At 38.5% G+C, this 20287-nt stretch overlaps 4 protein-coding genes across 4 annotated transcripts; 1 reads left to right on the top strand and 3 right to left on the bottom strand.

Moving 5' to 3' along the window:
• Nucleotides 1-1419: 1419 nt before the first annotated feature.
• On the bottom strand, nt 1420-4736 carry LOC137711346 (protein FAR1-RELATED SEQUENCE 5-like). The gene is made up of 2 exons (XM_068450573.1): nt 2475-4736; nt 1420-1779 (listed from the first exon to the last, which is right to left on the bottom strand). Exons 1-2 carry the CDS (start codon nt 4602-4604, stop codon nt 1615-1617), a joined length of 2295 nt encoding a protein of 764 aa, XP_068306674.1. The 5' UTR covers nt 4605-4736; the 3' UTR covers nt 1420-1614.
• A 1815-nt stretch (nt 4737-6551) lies between these two features.
• LOC137709885 (pyrophosphate--fructose 6-phosphate 1-phosphotransferase subunit alpha) lies at nt 6552-12221 on the bottom strand. The gene is made up of 19 exons (XM_068448865.1): nt 12034-12221; nt 11244-11416; nt 10979-11091; nt 10725-10799; nt 10519-10632; nt 10236-10303; nt 9974-10057; nt 9581-9634; nt 9356-9436; nt 9160-9253; nt 9000-9073; nt 8672-8782; nt 8496-8540; nt 8335-8391; nt 7968-8072; nt 7767-7883; nt 7542-7645; nt 7275-7440; nt 6552-6931 (listed from the first exon to the last, which is right to left on the bottom strand). Exons 1-19 carry the CDS (start codon nt 12121-12123, stop codon nt 6803-6805), a joined length of 1854 nt encoding a protein of 617 aa, XP_068304966.1. The 5' UTR covers nt 12124-12221; the 3' UTR covers nt 6552-6802.
• A 2676-nt stretch (nt 12222-14897) lies between these two features.
• On the top strand, nt 14898-17749 carry LOC137710836 (uncharacterized). The gene is made up of 2 exons (XM_068449973.1): nt 14898-15079; nt 16847-17749. Exon 2 carries the CDS (start codon nt 16863-16865, stop codon nt 17448-17450), a length of 588 nt encoding a protein of 195 aa, XP_068306074.1. The 5' UTR covers nt 14898-15079; nt 16847-16862; the 3' UTR covers nt 17451-17749.
• A 210-nt stretch (nt 17750-17959) lies between these two features.
• Nucleotides 17960-19581, bottom strand: LOC137710835 (bZIP transcription factor 50). Its single transcript, XM_068449971.1, has 2 exons — nt 19046-19581; nt 17960-18678 (listed from the first exon to the last, which is right to left on the bottom strand). The coding sequence occupies exons 1-2, from the start codon at nt 19501-19503 to the stop codon at nt 18135-18137; spliced, it is 1002 nt and encodes a 333-aa protein (XP_068306072.1). The 5' UTR covers nt 19504-19581; the 3' UTR covers nt 17960-18134.
• Nucleotides 19582-20287: the final 706 nt, after the last annotated feature.

Below are 20287 nucleotides of genomic sequence, written 5' to 3'. Positions count from 1 at the left end.
CTCTAAACTTGTACCTCCTTAATCAAATTACGCCATAACTTTTATTTCAGTCGACTATGCCTTTGACTTTCTATAAATAGTTAATTATTCCTCATCGTCACATGAGAAATTATGTACAAATTAATTATGGTGTTTGCCACGATCTTGATTTTTCCTTAATTGAAAGTAGATGCAACTTTTCGCCTCACCAAAACTCAATTTTTTCTCGAGTAAGTTTTATTTGCCAATATTTATAGGGCGACGACTCATCTACCCCTCTCAACCTCAAGTGGCGCACGTTAAGTTTAGGTGATAAATATGAGAATGTTTGGATGGAAATTTTGTAAATCTATGAGTGGGAGAGAGGTGAACACTCGGAGGCCAAGAACCAAGAAGATGACTTCCTAGCACTCTTCAAACTCCACATTTACTTGCAATTGATTCTCAGCCTTCTCAGGAAACAAGGGCATAGATAAAATGGACTCTTGTGTTCCCATATTACATTGAAGCCTTCTTTTTTTTCGTCGCAGTCCCATTCCCCAGTGTGCCATGTGTACTTAAAACTATAAATACATATATACAAACATAAGTTACTGAGAAATGCTAAGAAGACTCTCTTAAAAGTGAGACTCTCCACAGACTCTGCCATCAACTCTTAAAAGTGGGACTCTCCACGGATTTTGGCACCTCATGTGTTTGACACAATATTTATAATGTTGATATGAAAATTAATGTTAAATTATAAGGTGGCAGGAAGTCCATAAAGAGTCTCACTTTGAGAGTCTTCTAAGCATTTCTCATTGTATTTAAATCTTAATAAATTTTGGTCTCTCAGCCTGAGATTTTGGAGGAATACACTCAAAACCACATTAATTCTATGGATGTCCACTAAAACTCCATCAATCTCAATGAATTTTAAACTCTTTAATTGACAACATAACTGATTTTCACACTTCTATTTTCTCTTTCTGCTCGTTCTTACTTGTATGTCCATCAATTCTCATTTGGTTTATTCATTCCAATAGCCAAAAATAAACAAGAGTGAATAAGGAGAAAATAGTCAAATAGTTGTGAGGACCCCCCTCCCTTTTGACAAAAGACATTGACCTGGACCAGCATGCCCTCTTATTACATGCCACATTCAAGGGATAGCGGAGGAGAGATTTTTCTCGGGCATCAGGTATTCAAGCGGTGCTTCACATATATCATAATATAAGTGGAGGTAATGATAAATATTTTTTTTTCATGTCCATCCACTTATTTTATGATATGTGGAAAACCAAAAACAACAAAAAAAAAAAAAAAAAAAAAAATTGTCATTGAGGAGAGAACACCAAAGTTATTCTACCAAAACCTTTATATACACAATACAATACAAAAGGAAAAACATCAACATTTGTTTCCCCATCCACTACATAAACACTACCTACAGTTAAAACTCTACATATGTAACATTACAACTACTAGCTCTATCATGGGGAAGGAAAACAAAACAAACAAAAAAAATACCATGTTCCCACATCCCCTACATACCAATCTACCACTACCCAGCAACTAAACATGATGCGTGCAACGGTGAAGAATGCCAACTCCCTCTTCCACCTGTTTTTCTAGTATACATGAATGTAAAGGTTTCTAAATTTTTAAGTTTAGCCTTACATTCTGAACATTTACTGATATCTTTAACTTCTGCTCTTCCATATCTTTCAAAACGGCAAGTAGCTTTTCTCTGTATGCTTCACATTGCTGACTTGAAATTTCCAACTCAGCTGCCAACCTTTCAATTTTCTTGTCCTGGTCCTACAACATTCAAAAGAAGGGACAATAATCAGTTGAAAAAGACGCGTATGTACTATGTGCAAGGCTAGAAGAAAGCAACAAACAAAATCAAATGCAAGAAACAACAAGAGGAGGTAGGTAATGTAGAATTGTGTGAAGAATTTTGGACTTGGAAGTGGGAACAATTTCCAAAACCATTCAGTATCACTAATCAAAAGACAGAGTATACCATCCAAAAGTCTATACAAAAACAAATACCCAAAATCTAAAAAAGAAAGAAAAAAAGGGCATCCGTGCTTTAGAACCTTTTCCTTTTTCGGTCTGTATGCTTTTTAAACTAAAAATCTACCAAAAACCAATGACCCAATTCCCCTCAAAGTTTCACTCAATTCCTATCAAATTAATATGTGCATGAAACGTAGTCTACGCTTCTGCTTTAGAAACAAAAAACTACTTCCTAGTATATTTTAAATATCCCAATTTATCTTCTACAAAAAAAAAAAACAAAATGCAAATTTAAAATGATATCTCAGATATCATTTCAGATTTTTTTTCGAGAAAAGACCTGCATCAAAAGAAAAAGAGTAAGGATCTATACTGAAGAGATACACAGAACATTGAGTACATAATTATGTTTTGAAAACAAACAACAAAGTTTTACAATGCAGAGACCCAGCAAACAGAACCCTCTTCCGACTTCCAGGAAAATAACTTACCATGGTACAAGACTGAAGTTTCTGACTGCAATTTACTGGGGTATTCTGGACAATTGCAAGACCATGCTTCTTTGCTGCAGCAACCTCATTTACAGCTTCGTGAAGAGCGTCCATTGCCACATTATAAACATGCACAGATTCAGCCCCTTCTTCTACATATTTGATTGCTTCCCTGCGTAGATTATCATACCGAGCAGCAGTGGAATCTTGAGAATCATTCGGCAATCCAAGAGTGTTCTCATCCCATACAACTCCACTTTTGGCATTTTTTGTCCAACGTTTTAATATATAGTGTGATGGAAGTGTAAGAACATTGGTTACTCGGAAGACTGCTAATATGTGCCTACATATAATGCCTGAAAACTCAAACAATTGGCAGCTGCAACGGGCTTTCTTCTCAAAAACATTGAACTTAACAGAGTGCATCTTGTGGTCTTCCCCAAATTTTGCCACCCGATACATGGTTTCTGATCCTGTATCATCAACCACGGTTGCAGGATAAGCAAGCGTCTCGACTAATTCCTCTTGGAATTTCATGAATATTATCCTTGTATAAAGTTTGGCAGCTTGTTTTTCCATTGGAGATGGCGTCCTCAGAATTGGAGAGCTGTTCATTGTATCATAATCTGCCTTTACTTCCCTTTCATGGCGAGTGGCAATTGCTTTTTCATACTGCTTTATCAGCACCTGAATGCTAGTTGATGCGTTTATATAGCCATCAAAATATGAGTTTATATTATCACTTCCTTGGGTTGCTGACATCTCACCAAAAAATGTATCCTGGAGAAAAACTGGCACCCATTGTTGCCGAGCATTGTATATTGACTGAAGCCACTCATTATCCCCAAGATCATATCTTTGAACTAAGGACTCCCAACATGACTCAAATTCCTCAATTGTCTCTGTCACATTGATGCACTTCAGCAATTCAGCTTCAAAAGTGGGGTGTGAGTGGTATATGTCGGACAATTTCTCCTGAGCTTCTCTGAATACGTTCCATTTACAAAACCGGTGGCGAGTTCTGGGGAACACATGCACAACAGCAGCTCGAATGATTCTATCCTGGTCTGTTGTGAGTGAGACAGGATAGCGGCTAGACATTGCAGCTAGCCAAGTCTGGAAGAGCCAAACAAATGAGGACTCTGACTCATTAAGGAGTAATGCACATCCAAATAAAACAGGCTGTCCGTGATGATTCCACCCGGTAAAAGGGGCAAATGGGACACGGTATCGGTTTGTCCTATAAGTTGTGTCAAATGTTACAGTGTCTCCAAAGTAGTCATAATTCATTCTCGAATTTGCATCAGCCCAGAAAATGTTTCCCGTCGAGTTTTCAAAATCACCCTGGACAGCACAAAAGAAATCAGGATCCTCGACCTGCATTCGCTTCAAATAGTCAAAAACGACCTGACCCCCACTCCCAAGAGTTCTCTGCCTGCTGCTACTCATATAGTTCTGGCAATCAACTTTTGTGAAACCAACGTTATTAATTCCACCTGACTCCTTGATAAGCACAGACATCACTCCACTAGGACCCATGCCAGCCGCTTGAAGGGTATCAATCAGGCTTCGAGCAGGACCAGAGACATGCCTATGCGAACGGAGACAATGCACCCTATCCGGAGGCACAAGCTCATGGTTATGTTCCTTTACCAGCTTTGAAACAGCCCATCGTCCTGAAGTCTGTTTCTTGACGGTCATCTGTGCTTTACAACCAACTCTAGTAACCGTACGCTGGCGCTTGGACCTATTTTCACCACCGTCGCGGCGAAAGCCTTCACGGGAGCAGACAATTTGGCGGCATATGATGGAGCCATCGCGACGGGAGCGCTGGTAGACGCTGACGCGGGTGCTGAAACCAACTCGACGGGCATAAGAGTTATAGAAAATGCGGGAGGCCTGTTCAGAGTCGAATTCCATGCCCTCATAGGGTTCGAGACTGGGGTCCCCATCCCCATTAGGGAAATCATCACGAGACCTAGGAGAATTAGAGGGTTGAACCAAGTGATCATCGAAAATATCATAGCTATGATCAGTGTGTTGTAAGTGGAGGGCGGTGGCGGCGTCATCTTCTTCGCCAAATTCCGCCACTTGGTTGTCAGAGTCAATGTTGAGAGGCTCAGAGTCCATCGCTGAACACAATTTATCTAGTCTCTAATTTCTCCAGTAATTTGGATATCTTCTTCAACTAATTACGTCAAAATTAAAACCCACTGGCAGTCTACATCTACAGCCTACAGGGGTAGTGGAAGAGAGAGAAAGCGAAGTAACTGACCGGAGAGAGAGAGAGAGAGAGAGAGAGAGAGAGCTTCACTAAGCAACAGGAGGAGGATGTGGGAAGTCGCAGTTGCAGGCGAGCTTCAAAGGACCAGAACACCGCAGCTGATATTCAAGTTTCTTAATTTAGGGTTTTGCATTTTTGATGGAAATGTGAGATGAAACAAAGTAGAGAGCTTTGCAGTTTCGGTTGAGTGTCCGACAGTCTGTTGAGTTTGAGATAGAGGGAATTTCGGGGGTTTGAGTTGGAGGGTTTTAACACGAGTTTTTCTCAATTCGGAGAGGACAGTTTCGGGTGTTAAAGAGGAAGATGGAAGTTTCTTTTTCTTGTGCAGTGGTTGGTAATAATCTAATGATACGCAGGACTGCGGTCTACTTGATTAGCTGGCTGCCTTGCATTACATTACATGCCCACATCCTGGGATTTGGATCCTCTTCTGAGCTTAAAGAGAGGATCCTCCTGATCAAGATATGTGGATCATTAGATTTTTATCTAACGGTTACAAACAAAAGATTCTTTTAAAGTTATAATAATTATAGTCGTTGTATGAAAATCCAACAGCCCATATGTCTTGGTCAGGAGGATCCTCTCCTTGGGCTCAAGAGGGAATCCAAATCGCACATCTTGGAGAGAGGATCCTCGTTGGATATCTGGAGTCCTCCAATCATATCCGTTCATTGTATATTATGCGATCAATTTTCGTCATGTACTGTTTATATTCAATTTTAAATAAAAAAATTTACAATAATTTCTGACCGCACGATGTACGATGAGCTGATGTGATTTGAGAATCCCCGAGATCCTCACAAAGAGGATCCGGCAAGAATCCCCAAGGCACATCCTGCCACCAAACTTTCTTTCACTTCCGATTTTGGGATAGATTTTTCAATGTGTCCGAAACACAAGATGAGGTACACAATACACCAAGTGTCACTATGTAACTGGTGAGATACTCTCCACTTATATAACGACACGTGATGTATCACTCTTGCTTTTGACACAATTTTATCCTATTTTGGATATGAGAATGTTTGGATTAAGAGAGTAAAAGTATTTGGGATATACGAGATTAGTCCCTTTTTTTCTAGACCTTATGGTCCAAGTAAATTGTGATCCAACTGTAAGTGACCGTTGTTTCTTTGAACAGTAAAATTGAGGAGAACAGGAATATGTATGATATAATGTTGAAAGTATTCATTATTTTTGTTTTGATAACATGAGCATTGCAACTTTTCTTCTTTAGCAACCAAGTCGTCATTTAAAAGAGTTGAATCTAAAACAAGGGCCATACTACTACTCCATCGTAGCGCTAGTAACAAGCATCATTAGATATATTTTTGCTTAAATGATATTTTGTGCTAGCAACAAACGGATTTTGAAGTTGATGTGAAGTGTACCTAGAAAGTGTGGAATTTGATGGTAGTAGGGGAAAGTACGTGTTGGTATGTGAATCAAAACATTCTTTTTAAGAAGAATACGAAGACATTGGGCGTTTCTTCTTACGTTTTTTGTGTGTAAATTTGCGGGTTTGTTGGCCCGGTTGCAGACAAGGTTAAGCTGGCGGAGGAGGAACGTCCACCACCTTTGCCAGCGTGTCTCGAAATATCAACTACTTAACTTGTACACTGTCAAGTATACCAAGTGAAGTATGTGTCTCTAAGGCTAAAGAAAGAACATGAAACTGGTGTCAACGTGACACGAGCACAAAATAATATACTTTTCCAAGTGGGAGTGGAGCTAACTGTCATCAATGTAGTGCAATAATATTAAGAAAGAGCTGAACCCAAAAGAAACCTTAGTGACTCACAAACATCATTTCATCCGTTCGAAATTTTCAAAAGTACAATCCTCAGTACTTATTTTACAGAAAACAAAGTTGCGTCGAAAGCAAAAACAAAACCTGATTATTCCAGTAATTCCACGGTTGGGAACCTACACTTCCGCATACTAGGCCAAAAAACACTAGACATGACGATACCGAAGAAATTTAGAATTCAGCGTACAATAGTTATCAGCACCAGTAAAGGTCTATTGAACACTAAGTATACAATCAAAGGGTCGATTGGCCATTGATAGGAGACGAGGACATAACCGAGAGGACTTCTGTCACAGACGCCATCACACTCAAAGCTGCTTTCAGAACCTCTTGCGAGCACCCAGGCTTTACAATGGTTCGAACCTGCAGCAAGACAAGACAAGGAAACCATGAGAACTAAAGTCATGAATGCAATACAATCCAGGCCGACCAAATTTAACAGCATTCATGCTTAAAATGTAACACGAGGTCTGCTTATCCATCCTCTCATGCAGATTTTCAACTATATGAGACTAGCATTCTCACAAGATTCACTATAATTTCCCAACGTGTATGTGTAAAACAAGAGATTTTTCAGTGTGTCGGGAACATGACCCAGTCAAGTTTCCAACCAATTGTATTATGACAGTGTACCGGGCCGTGTTCCCGGCTTGTTAAAACAAAGAAAACAGCACCGAGAGACAAGAGTGTGTATCATTTTGAGTACCTTGTCAAGATACTCCTGCAGTTTCTTGATACGCCCCATGTAATCCTGGTCTTCAACACATAGTGATACAGCCTTAGAATCGGCACCAGGACCATCAAACTGCAGAGGCCCTGGGTTTCTGTAGATATCATCAAGCAGGAATTTTGTAGCATTTTGCCTCAACAACCTGCAACCAAAGTCAAAAGGCACAGTGGAATCAGAGATGACTATTCATTCTCAGATTAACATTTTGAGTTTGATATAAACAAGACCCAGATTGTGACTTACTCATATGCTTTGCCTTTCAAATCTACAGTAGCGGGATGAATAGCTGGTTTTCCAATTGAAGCAGTCCCAGGATTTTGAGCCCAACGCTTAACGGTCATCATTGCCTAACAATGTCAATCAAATCCAGTCAGAGGAGTCAATGCCCCAAATCAATAAAACACCCCAAGGAACCATAATATGAAAATTAAAAAAAAAAAACCGCATTATAGAAAAAGAAATTCGTACGGTAAGTGGAGCAGCACCACAACGCCACTTATTCGCAGGATTCCTCAAGTTAGTTATAGTTGCCATGTAACCATTCAAACCAGCTGCGAGAATATGGTAGCCAATGTGCCCTAGAACCTGCAAGGGCATTAATCACATTAAAAAGAAGCATAATAATAGAATAAAGGCTGAGGAGACGAAGCATCCTAGACAGTAACATACATAAGCATAGTCACAATCGAACTTTGATGGTAAAGACCCCCGAGCCTGATAACCGAAGAAGTGGCATATAGCATTAAATTTCTTCCCCTTGTATGTGCCCTCTTTCTGCTCAAATAACCAAACACATAAGCAATAAAAGTTAGTGAATAAACACATAGAACTTTCTTAACTCAATCTACTAAAAACTTTCTGCCTATATAGAGAACAAAGACAGAAAATACAAATATACATCAGTCACATCACCAAGATCTGGACATGCACATACAAAAACTGTTATCAGGAACAAATGTAAATGAAATACAGGTCCTGTTGGTTTTCTCACAGAGAGAGAGAGAGAGAGAGAGAGAGAGAGAGAGAGAGATCATACCTGACGCTTATTCATTTCCCCCTCCACAAGATGTGCAAGAAGTTTCTCTGTCTCAATCTGTACATGAGAAAAGAAAAAAAAAAAAAAAAAAAAAAGGAGATCAAGTATCTATAGATGAGTAATTCCATTAAGAAAATATGGGTAAATATGCAGCCAATTACCTGGGATAGTTGCGCAGAGTCATCTGATTCAGGCAAAAGTAGTAGCTGCAACAAAAAAATAAAAAATTGGACCCTATTATTGACCGAGATCAACTAAATGACAGCCATAAAAGTGTCTAGACAACTTTTCTTTTCTTTTTTTCTGGAAACCTCAGGACAAGCAGCAGAGCTGTAACCTGTTTCTTGATGAATGGTGGCAAGAATTCAAACAACGCAGATGCCCAAGGTGAAAGTTGAGTACAAATTTTATCGGCAGATACTCCTTGCCTGTGCAAACCATGAATTTCCTGCAAGGAAAAAGACTCCAGCATGAGCATATAAAGTTATAAACTAAGGCCAATATTACAAGGAATAACCATGGGAAAAAAAATTGCTTTTCCAGTGAATGGAAATCAAATGCATCACCTAATGGTATAATGATTCTTGAATAAAACACAAAGAAAGAAAAACGTCATTGGAAAGTTGTCACGTGTGGGGGAGAGGAAAAAAATTTGCACGAGTTACCTTCAAGAGGGCATACACCTCAGGAATGCTTTCTATGAGTCCTTCAGGTAAAAGGATGACACCATGATTCTTGTCTGAACAAGATGAAAATGAGTTAGGACAGGAGCACAGAGACATAAAACCCCACAATGACAAGAAAGCAACTGAACTTATTTCGAACCTTGTGCTGCACGGGCTTCCACTGCATCACAAATTTGTGTTGCAATGTCAAAAAGAGTTAGCTTTGATGCCGCCACCTCCTCACCAAGAATAACCTGCAAAAAACATATAATTTAATATTGAAAAAAATAACTCAGGAAAGGTACAGGATTTTAATGACATTTAGATTAAATCAGCCGTGGACAACGAATGCTGACCAAATTCGGATGGGACTGGAGGGTGCACTCCAATGCAACATGTGATGCCTTCCGGCCCATGAGTCGAATGAAATAATAATACTAGAAAAAGAGAGCCACAGGAGGTCAGCATAAAGAAAGTTGTGGTGCACAGAACTAAAATAATATAATAAAAGAACATAACAGAGACTAGGGAATGACAAGTTCACTCAGAAGAAGCAAATTACATCAATTCACGTACATTACCTTCTCTGCAGAAAGAGCATCAGTGCACATATTGCTGATTAATTGGGAATTCACCTGAGTAAAGGAGAGATTATAAAATTCAATTCATATAACTATGTGCAACAATGTACAAAAACCCAAACAAGACTACATGGTTATTCTATGACCAGCTAAAAAAATTCAAACAGTCTTTCTTTTTCAATTGGAAAGGAATCGACCAGTGTTACACAAATACTGAGGAAAAAACATGGAGTCTAATAATAAATAACAAACATTCACTTTTAAAGTAACTTAAAAAGACCCACCAAAAAAACATAAAGATGATGGTAACAGGAAGCTGATAAAGCTCCCCCATCCCCCAAAAGAGTCCCTTTCTCTTGCAGATATTAAGGGTCAGAATAATTTGACTTGTACCTTACATATTGTATCAAAACCAACATTTGCTTCGACGAACTGGTTCTTAAGATCTCCATTCAAAGTGACAGGAACACCAACCACCTGCAAAAATTAAAAAAATTCAATCAATATTGCGGTACCACATATCTATAACTTACATAAGGTGGATGTCGACAGCTACAATACAAGAGTAAAATATAAACTACAACTACATTGCAACATACAAAAAGAACCTCAGTAAACAATTAAGTAACGATACAAAATATCTTGTGAAAAGTACCTTTGTTGAGCATTTTGCTTCCGCAAATGTCTCTGCAAGCTGGGCGGCATCGGTATTTGATGTCACACCTTCAAGAAAACCAACTTAAGAATTAATTTATGCAATTAAAAGCACATCAACCAACTACCAAAATCATAAGGCAAGTGGCTTGTAGCTCAGTTGGTTAAAAGCATTCGCCCTTGCATTCGAGGTCTCGTGTTCGTATCCCCCTCCCCGTAGTTTAATGTAGAATATCCTGTTGTTCGTAGAAAAAAAAACTACCAAAATCATAAGCATCAATTACCTCCAATAATGACAAGGCCATCCAATTTCAAATCCTTGCATGCGGTAAGTGTAGCGTTGACTTGCTCAACTGTTCTAATTTGGTCTTTTGTCCTTCCCAGCAAATCATAACCACCTGGTAAAGCGAAATCATATCACAACTCACAAGTTTTAACAATAAAAAAAGTATTCCTCCACACGGGAAATTATCTTCCTATCACTACCTACCTTGGTTTTTGTAGGTTGCAAGAATTTGATCTGTTATCTCAAGAGTTTTTTGTGCAAACAAACCTTCAGAACCCCCTGTTAACAGATAAAAGTGTGTCATAAGTAAATGTCAACTTCCTTAATGAGTGAGAAACACAAGATTCCAGAAAAATCAACAACAACTAATCAAATCACTTTACACATACACAAAACAATAACCCAATGCAAACAACAGAAAATCTAGATACAATGACCAAAACGAAAGAAGTGTGTACCCAAAAACCCAAGTAAGGTATTGTTAGGGTTGTGAACTTTTAGAGCGTTGTGAAGACCCCATATGACATTATGTCCTCCAGGTGATTGTCTCCCACAAAAGACAACTCCCACCCTGTTCAAATAGAAGAAATTGAATACTTTAGCAATACTTAAAAATATTTAATTCCATTTATATCGTTGAAATAACTCAAACACCGCCACCAATGGGGTGGGAAGTAGTATAATTATTACACAACTGGTTATAATTGCAACATACGTGCATACCTAACAGGGGGATGCTCAGTAATAACCTGAGCACCAGGGACTTTGGCAGTTGCCCTGAGAAAGTGAGCCAAAGGCTGACCGTAAGTGTGGGGAAAGTAGCGACTGATGGTGTTGGAATCGGTGGGATCTAAAGATGTGGTTGTATCACCAAATTCAACCCTCACGGTAGCTCCCTGCGAGATGACAATGTATAACAAACAAACATGACCATTAGTAAAAATCTCAACTGTCGGGGAGTAAGAGATGGATTCACCAGTCACCCCATTAAAACATAGTCGATCAACCGCGGAAATCTAAACAATTATGAACGGAAATACTCTAATCAATCAGAGTTGCATAGGAAATACACTTAAAAAGTCCGTTCTTATAGTATATCAAGTCAAACAGTATTAAACTTAAGTCAAACATTCAGATATTTAGAGTGAGGTAGCACGGTAACGCCATGGACATGATTCTTATGTGTAATCGCATGATGGATAGAAACTCTAAGACTAAATCATGCTACTACTGTATCAAAAAACCATGCTACCAAAAATTCAAAGAAACAGTAGCAAATCTGCAACAGTTACTGAGCAGGCAATGTAAGTAACAAATACCAAATCTGCAAAAACACAATATAATCAATAATAACCAAAACAAATCAATTCAGCTCGATTCAATCCTGCCAAAATAGATCCAACTGTAACTAGATCCAGAACTAGAAAATTAAAAGTAATAACGACAGAATCGAGGTATTTAAATATATATATATAGAGAGAGAGAGAGAGAGAGAGAGAGAGAGGGGAGGGACCTGAAGGCAAGGAGGAAGCTCGGGTTGGTATTGGGATCGGTGTTTCTGAAGATCAGAGAGCTCTCTGGGAATGCCGTAGTCGGAATCCATGGCGCCGGTCGATTTGGAGAGAGAGAGAGAGAGAGAGAGAGAGAATTTGGTGGGTGTGGTGTTTGGTGTAAAGCAAAACTACTGCGGTGAAGGTGATGACGGGTCTTCAAAAGACGGCTTTTATAGAGCGCCAAAAGGGCCCGGCCATTGGCGATACTACCAACCCGAAACCTTTCACATCTGCTCTCCCCGTTTTTAACTCCAAATTCCCCTGCTATTTTTCTTTTATTACGGCCTTGCCATCAGCTGTGTTTTCTGATCGACTGATTTGCCCCAACTTTCTTCTATCATAATTCTCGTCCATTCCTTTCTCTGATTTTGTAACAACTGAATATTTTAAGCTTATTCCCCAAGAAAAAATAGTAAGGCATGATTCACGGAATAATTATTATCAAATCAAGAATAAATTTCTTTCTTGTTTGGTCTTTTATCGATATAATTTTTTTTAATTAAATTTGTCACTTGATCAACTCTTCAATGCTCAAAGATGCCTTATGTTTGAATATTCAAAGAACAAATCCCACAATGATGGGATGAGGGGCTTGCATAGACTTATAAGTAAGTGAATTACTCTACATATTGTCAATTCGTTTTATGGTGGAATCGAACTTTCTTCATGATCTTTGACTTCTTATTGGAGGGTCAATTTTGGTTTTAAAATGTACCTCTAATTATACTTTGCATTGTGCTATTTCCCACCTCCACTTTTTACCTCTCGCACAGTCTTATTAATTTTTGTTTGTTGAACTTCTTCAATTCATTTGGTCCAGTGGCCGAAAATTGAGAGGAGTGTGTGAGAGATAAAAATGTCCACATACCCTATACTTTTTGACTTGTCGTTGCAATCCCTTCTCCCAACACGTAAGCAACTTGCATGAGTCAGATAGAGTATCACTAAAGTAGTGTTTGTGGTTTGTTGTATTGATGATGTAAATTTTGAAAAAGATAAGGGGCATTTTTGTCTTAAAATGTTAAAAATTTGTGTCCCACGGACGTGGAACAAGTCATTCCAGGGGGGAGGCGGAACGAAAAATCATCCAAAACTTGTCTCGTGGAACAGTGCATTCCACTCGTTTTAGGCGTACCAAACATGGGACGGGAACGCCTCATCCCACTCTGTTCCGTCTCATCCCACATACCAAACGCGACCTAAAGAGTTTTGTGTCAATTATATAAAAACATGCATAAATTTTTGTCTAAAACAACCCTTCCCCCTATTGCACAAGGTTTTGCCCAAACCAATAAATTCAAAAATATAAAATTTATAGAGATATAAAAACGAGAGAAAAAGTTAAATTAACTTTTCTATCATCATATACATAGGTCACATTATACGTAGATCTTTTATCATGTGTTTTTATATATACTAATCTCCCTAAATAATTAGGTTGTCAATTTCTCGCATGCCATTCAAGTTTACACCGTCAATCGCATCTTGTTTTTATTGGTGACATAATCTTATCTGTTTTCCTAATACAAAAGCATACTGGTGACATAATCCTCATCTACTTTTCTAATACAAAAGGCTGCACAACGGTTTTTGTTATGAGGAATTGTATTACAAACACAACGCAACAATACTTTATTATTATAGAGAAAGTAACAAGGAGCCGTTGGGGTTATCCAAGTGGTAAAATTGGTATAGTCGGTTGATTTTTAGGGTTGGAAACTCTAGAATATAATTAAAAAAATATAAAATATTACGGTCTGATGATATTATTTTAACCTAAAAGTGAGATGTTTTAGGTTCGAATCTCATAAATGATGAATTCGGTACAAAATTAAACTACTCATTATGTGGTTTTACCAAACACTCCCTCCCATTAATGTTAAAAAATATCGATGTACTAAAAAAACATAAAGCTTTTTATATAATTTTATCATGATTTGCACGATTTTATATAATAATATTATTATGATGACCCCCCAAGTCCCAACACGTGTTGTGTTGCAGCACTAGTTATATAATGATCGAAATTGAAAGAAGAAAATCTTTGAAGATTAAGATGAGGAGTTGTGGGCGCAAACATACGATATGAGAAAGGTGAGAGGCTAATTTGATAAATGACAGATCTTGGTCAGACCGGACATTGACCGGAGGATGGAAAATGGAAGCATCTTTATGCGCACTTTCGATATGAATATCCTGTCAAGGCTATTCCAGTAAATTCAAGTCCGCCCGCTGTCTTACCAAACCGCCTGTAACTGAAAAACAATGCTGTGCGCGCTCGCACTGGATCTCCCACCTAACACCCTCTCACGCACGCCTAAGAACGATAACATTAGTTGGACTTGGGCCTTCAAATATAATGAATGCCCGAGCCGAACTCAAGTTTATCTCTAGTTGTCTCGTAAAATTTTTGAGTTGTTCAAGCCGAATATATGGGTTTGTTTCTTAATTGAGCTGAACCCGGTACGAGTTTAAACTGTTTCGAGTTGACTTACAACCCTAGTTGCAGCAACAACAACATTGATGTATTTTCCTTTTTCTGTTTTGTCTTTTGGGTTTTTTTAGTCGTTTATGTTGTTGCTGTCCTTTCTTGACATTTCATTTTAGGATATAAATGATTTTGTTTAGTGTAAACAGTAGTTAATCACCATAAACAATAAAAATCGCTAGTAGGTAGAGTGGGCCTTAATGCCCGGTTTAAGTTTTTGGGCCTCATTACTCAGAATGAGTTGTTAAGCCTTTAGGCCCAGTTCTAACAAACAAACAAAATGTGAAAATGCTAATAGTTTTGGAAGATCGATTTCCTCAGAAAAAAGGGCGTTGGAGTGTCGCTCACGCTTTGGGCTTTAACTGCCTTCAGCGACTCCGCCTTTAAACCCTCTCTCTTTCCGTGTATTATTCATCAGACCCATCACCGCCTTTTCCTTAGCTGCCGTCCGTGCCGCCAAAGTCCGTCGTCGCGAAGCGTGGCTGCCCAAAGACCACCGAATCAGAGAGCTTACTGCTGTAAGTTCCTCATCTGCTTTTTATTTCTTCTATTTGATCGCCTAGTAGTGTTGTTGATGTTGTTGTTTTCGTTATATGTCTGAAATTGAAATTGTCATTGAATTTATCTCTGTGATTGAAGGCTTATTATTCTCAATCTCATTCATCCGTTCATGTTAATTGCGTACTTGCATTATGCAGTCGGTCATTCAACATACTTAATAATTGCTATGCAGAATTTAACTTTGTAGAATTTTATGGAACTCCACAGATCAAATACTTGAAAGTTCAATTTTTATTCTAAGAAGTAGAAAGTTCTATGAAGCCAAGGAAAATGTAATTTTAGGAAGGCATGAACCGATTGAAATAACAGTTAACGGTATTTGTGATTCTCGCAATCTAAGCCAAGAAAAAAAGTAATTGTATAAAGCTCAGGTCGGACAGGTTGTGTTTTACATTGATTCATTTTAATTGTGTTTTTAGATTAAACAATACATAGCCTTGCTGAGGTATGTTTAATGTGGTATCATATTATACAATACATTCTTGAACTGTGTGTCCTTAAATCTTATACTTACAAGGTGGCATTCTGATGAAGATTTATGTTGAGGACTTGCAAATTTTAGTCGCTAGTTCATATACAATATGGATCATGTAGAGGAGTTGCATTTATGTTGAGGAGTTGCATTTCAGCTGTTAGATGAGCTGTTTATACAGAGGCTATTATGCATCTACATGATCCATATTGTATATGAACTAGCGACTAGAATTTTATATGGATCATGTAGATGCACAATAGCCTCTGTATAAACAGCTCATCTAACAGCTGAAATGCAACTCCTCAATTTGAATCTTCATTAAACAGCCCTTTTTTGCACTCATGCATTTGTGTGGATTCACAAAAGAGAGCCGTATCTGTACAATAAGCCTGAAAGAGTATTCATGTATTGTTACTTGAAAATAAAAGTATGTAAGGTTGGTCATTTGCTTGGCCATAATCAATATGTAGCTGGTCTTTGTTGTTTAGTGGAGGCTTGGCCAAAAGGTTTGAGCAGAAAGCCACAATGATTTTCTACATACGGAACATACAAAATAATAGAAAACTGGGCACTGATATTTCTCTAAATGCAAAAACTTGGAAAATAAAAGTGGATTATGGCTGCTTTTTCGCACCAAGATATATTTGTGTTTAAAGAATGAAATGGAAAATGTAAATGAATTTTTGATGTCTCTTGTAAGTACTTCAGGAAGAAGCAATGCTAGTTCTCAGGCGGAAAATAAAAAAACTTGGTTGGAGGGTTGGTATTTTTTTATTCTTAACTTTTATCTAGTAATGCTTTGTGAAGAGAGATATATTTCAGTCTCAAGTAGTTTCAGTAGTCTGAGTCCTCTATGAGGTTTTTAATGTTCTGTTAATGTAAACCCTACATGATACTACATTCTTATCGCCATTTTTTAAATTCCTTTACATAGCATTCTTTTTGTAATTTGGTTCCTTTGTTTGAGGGAAGGTAAATGAGAAAACTCTTGGAATGACTAATAAATTCTTTTTATGGTACCTGTCTGGGTTGATTGTATTTTTTTTTTTTTTTTTGACATAGTATTGCTTGTAAGTCGAATGCATGTATCACCTTAATCACTGCTATTTTTCTTTAATCAAATACAATATAATCAATTCTCAACATGATTTTATTTTGTTGTGCTTCTAATATGCAATTACTCTAGCTCTATTAACTAAGGTATATAGTTGACATCAAATTTTGATCATCCCGTTGACGTTACATTCAGGAGGTTTTGAGGAGCCATGGGGAGTGTTTTGTCGTCCACTACAGAAAATCCTGACCCGTCCTCGCCCAACTCAATGATTCCCACTGATTCTCATAAGGCTGGCTCACCACCAAACTCATCAAATCCCCACATGGCCGATTCAGATTCTAAAACCCCAGACGACCAAAATCGAAAACATTCCTTAGACCCCCAATTGGATAACAAAACCCTAGAAGAAGAGAAGCGTGAGGAAGATGAAGGGCAATCAGAGAATGTTATGGAGGAAGAAGAGGAAGAGGAGGAGGGAGAGTGTGGCTTTTGCTTGTTCATGAAAGGGGGAGGGTGCAAGGAGAGTTTCATAGCTTGGGAAGAGTGCGTTAGGGAGTCTGAGAAGACAAAGGAGGATGTTGTTGAAAAGTGCTTTGAGGTCACCGCAACATTGAAGAAGTGTATGCAGGCTCATTCAGATTACTATCTGCCCATTTTGAAGGCTGAGGAGGCAGCTGAGAAGGAGGTTGCCAAAGAATTGGAGAAAGAAAAGGATTCTGAGAGCTCGGAGAAAAATGCTACTCTGGAAAATACGGATCAAAAGGGTGGAAGTTGTAGTGAAAAAGGAGACAATTAGAGAGCGAGGTGCCTTTGTCAATTGGAAATAGTATACAGGACAATTGAGATTGATATTTTCTGAAACTCCAAATCTAACCACTATGATGGGCGGTGATTGAGATTTTTTGTAAGCGGCTTTAGTTGCTGATATATCATGTCTCTTACTTGACTTGGCTCTAATCTGACCACGTTCTTGTTGATCATGTTGTTTGTCTAATCGAAAAGTAAGTGTTGATTTGCTCGTGTTGTCATACGAGTTGAAAATCTTTGCGTATATAAGCAGTCATTTGAACTAATTCTGTTTATTATAATTATGATGCGAGTTTGTGCGCCTTTCGTGATACCCATTGAGCTCTTTATAACGCAACAGTTGAAGGAGTTCCACGTTAAAAATATAACCCATTAATCATAGCGCAGGCTGGAATCCTCTGGCGGAGATCTGCCTCCGAAATCACAAACTAGCCTGGAGCCCCAAAGAAAAAAAGATCATAGATGCTACGATGACCATTGTATACAATCACCAAGAAATGAAGAAAGCATAGTTGAAGGATTCCCATATCAAAAGTTTAACCCGTTAATTATAGATGCTAGTTTTACACAGTCTACTCGATAAAAGGCCCTCTGCATCTCAAATAGTAATAACTACAACCAAAACAAGACCATAACACCAAAATAAAATAAACCAACCAACGAACCAGCAACCTTAAGTTATTAACATTAGAGGAGGGAGAGTAGAGTTCACGTAAACACTCAGGAACCAAGGCAACCCACTCTGTTTCATCTTTGTCCTTGACGATTTGCATCTCCTACTTTTAGAAGAAGATCGGAGTTGAAACATCTTACTCGACCCCCCTCTTGGCCTTTGACCCACACTTCCTAGAGCTTTGTTTCCGTCCACGTCCACGTTTTTCAGTGGATGTAGATGTAACAGCAGGGTCATTAGAGTTCGAGGCAGAGCAAGGAGGCACATGATGTCCAGGCACCAAAGCAGGGAACCCAACAGCAGGAGTTCCAAAAAGAGCACAGCAGACTCCTGCTTTGAGGCCAAACCACCATGTCCATGTTGATATGTGTTGTTCATCTGCAAACTCAACCGTAAAGCATGATTCTCCGCGTAGCAGCACTGGAGCAGATTCCCCAGTCTCCTGCATTCAGCTTCAAAATACTTGCTCTTAATCTCCAGATCCTTCACATACATCTTTCTCCTCTCCCTTGATCTCACGGCCGCATCCTTGTTTCTCAACTGCCTGGAATTTCAAACCACATTCGCTACTATCAACGCTATTATCATAATTAACCTACACACAGTTATAATTCAACCAATAACCTATTCTTTTTCCAACCCAGTAATCTTGCTTATCTCCTAATCCTCTTGAAAGGATTCACTTACTTAGCATACAAAACAGAAAAGATGCAATAAATTAACACAAACACAGTAATTTAATAACAACAAATTAAGAATAAGTCAATCCGTATATTTTATCGGCATTACACCACACATTCTATAATTTAAACGCAATTCTCCCATTTTTACTTCGACACAAGTTAAGAAAACCCTAAAGGTCAGATTTACCGATATAAACAATAACAACAGGCATAGTAAATTAAAGGTACCTTCTCCTTTTCTTGGAGATAGGATCGTCGTCGGCGTCATCTGTGAGCGGCGAGCGGTCGAATTTGTCTTTGTCGGAATCGGGGAAAGCGTTGGAATCGCGGTCAGTGGAAGGCGAGTTGACGAGTATATCTGCCAAAAATTGGTCGTAGTACTCGTTGTTAGCGGGTCCCGATTCCGCCAAAGGAACCTTGTTGGCGTCGAAATCGTCGTCTTTCATCAAAATGGTCTCGATCGCGCCGAGCAAATCCGGGGATGGGTTGGAGGGAGGGTCAGGCTCCTCCACCGTTGAAGATGGCGAAGAGGATGATGATGGCGGCAGCGGCGTTGAAGCGGTCGCCGTGACGGGTGGATTTGGCAACTGAAAGACATGATCCAATCCATTGGAAATAGAGGCGTCCTCTAACCAAAGATCCCAATCGATTTCATCCAGAAATCCAACATCAGCTTCCAATTCCATAAACAAGGAAGCAGTTGAAATATCTAATCTAATGATAATCCTAGAGGTGGACTCCTAAACGTAAAAGCGTAGGGGATAATTATAAAGGGTAGCAAGCGACACGGACAACTGTTGGAAACGCGTTCTAATTCGGACTAATCTTCGCGAGTAAGGAAGCCACGTAGGATTTAAGGCGATGAAATCACCACACCAATAGGATCACGCCATATAGGATTTCGATCAAGTAGTATTTGGTGGCCTCCCGCTCTTACCTGGAAGGTGCTTCTCTTTATACAAGTGAAATCCTCTAGAACAAGGACGACTAACAAATCGAAATTTAAAGTGTCTCAAAATTATTATTTGAGTAAAATTTAAGTTTTCTTCTAATAAAATTAACAATTTCATCTCTACTAATATATTAGAAGCTATTTAATTCAATTTTTCGTCATTTAAGCACTAGACTTTTGCGTGACAAATTTAAAATATAATACCGTTGTAATTTTAACTATCATTAAGCTTATTAAATACTACAAAATGTACTCTTCAAAGCATATCACATGCAAGCCTCACGATTTAAATTGACAAAAAAAAAAAAAAAAAAAAAAGAAGATAAAATAGCTTCAAATCTAATTGTAGTGCTGAAATCAATTGTTTGTAAAGAGATTAAGGACTCATGAAGACACTCGTGTCTAAAGCCAGCATGATGTTAGGACCTAAATTTCAATGCGAACTTCCCGATGCTTACAAAATAAATTTATGAGACAAAATACATTACAAATGTTTTTATAGGTCAGTGGGTAAATTG

The sequence above is a fragment of the Pyrus communis genome, chromosome 12, assembly GCF_963583255.1.
Source record: "Pyrus communis chromosome 12, drPyrComm1.1, whole genome shotgun sequence".
Taxonomy (NCBI): Eukaryota; Viridiplantae; Streptophyta; class Magnoliopsida; order Rosales; family Rosaceae; genus Pyrus; species Pyrus communis.
This window is presented reverse-complemented; position numbering and strand designations above follow the sequence as displayed.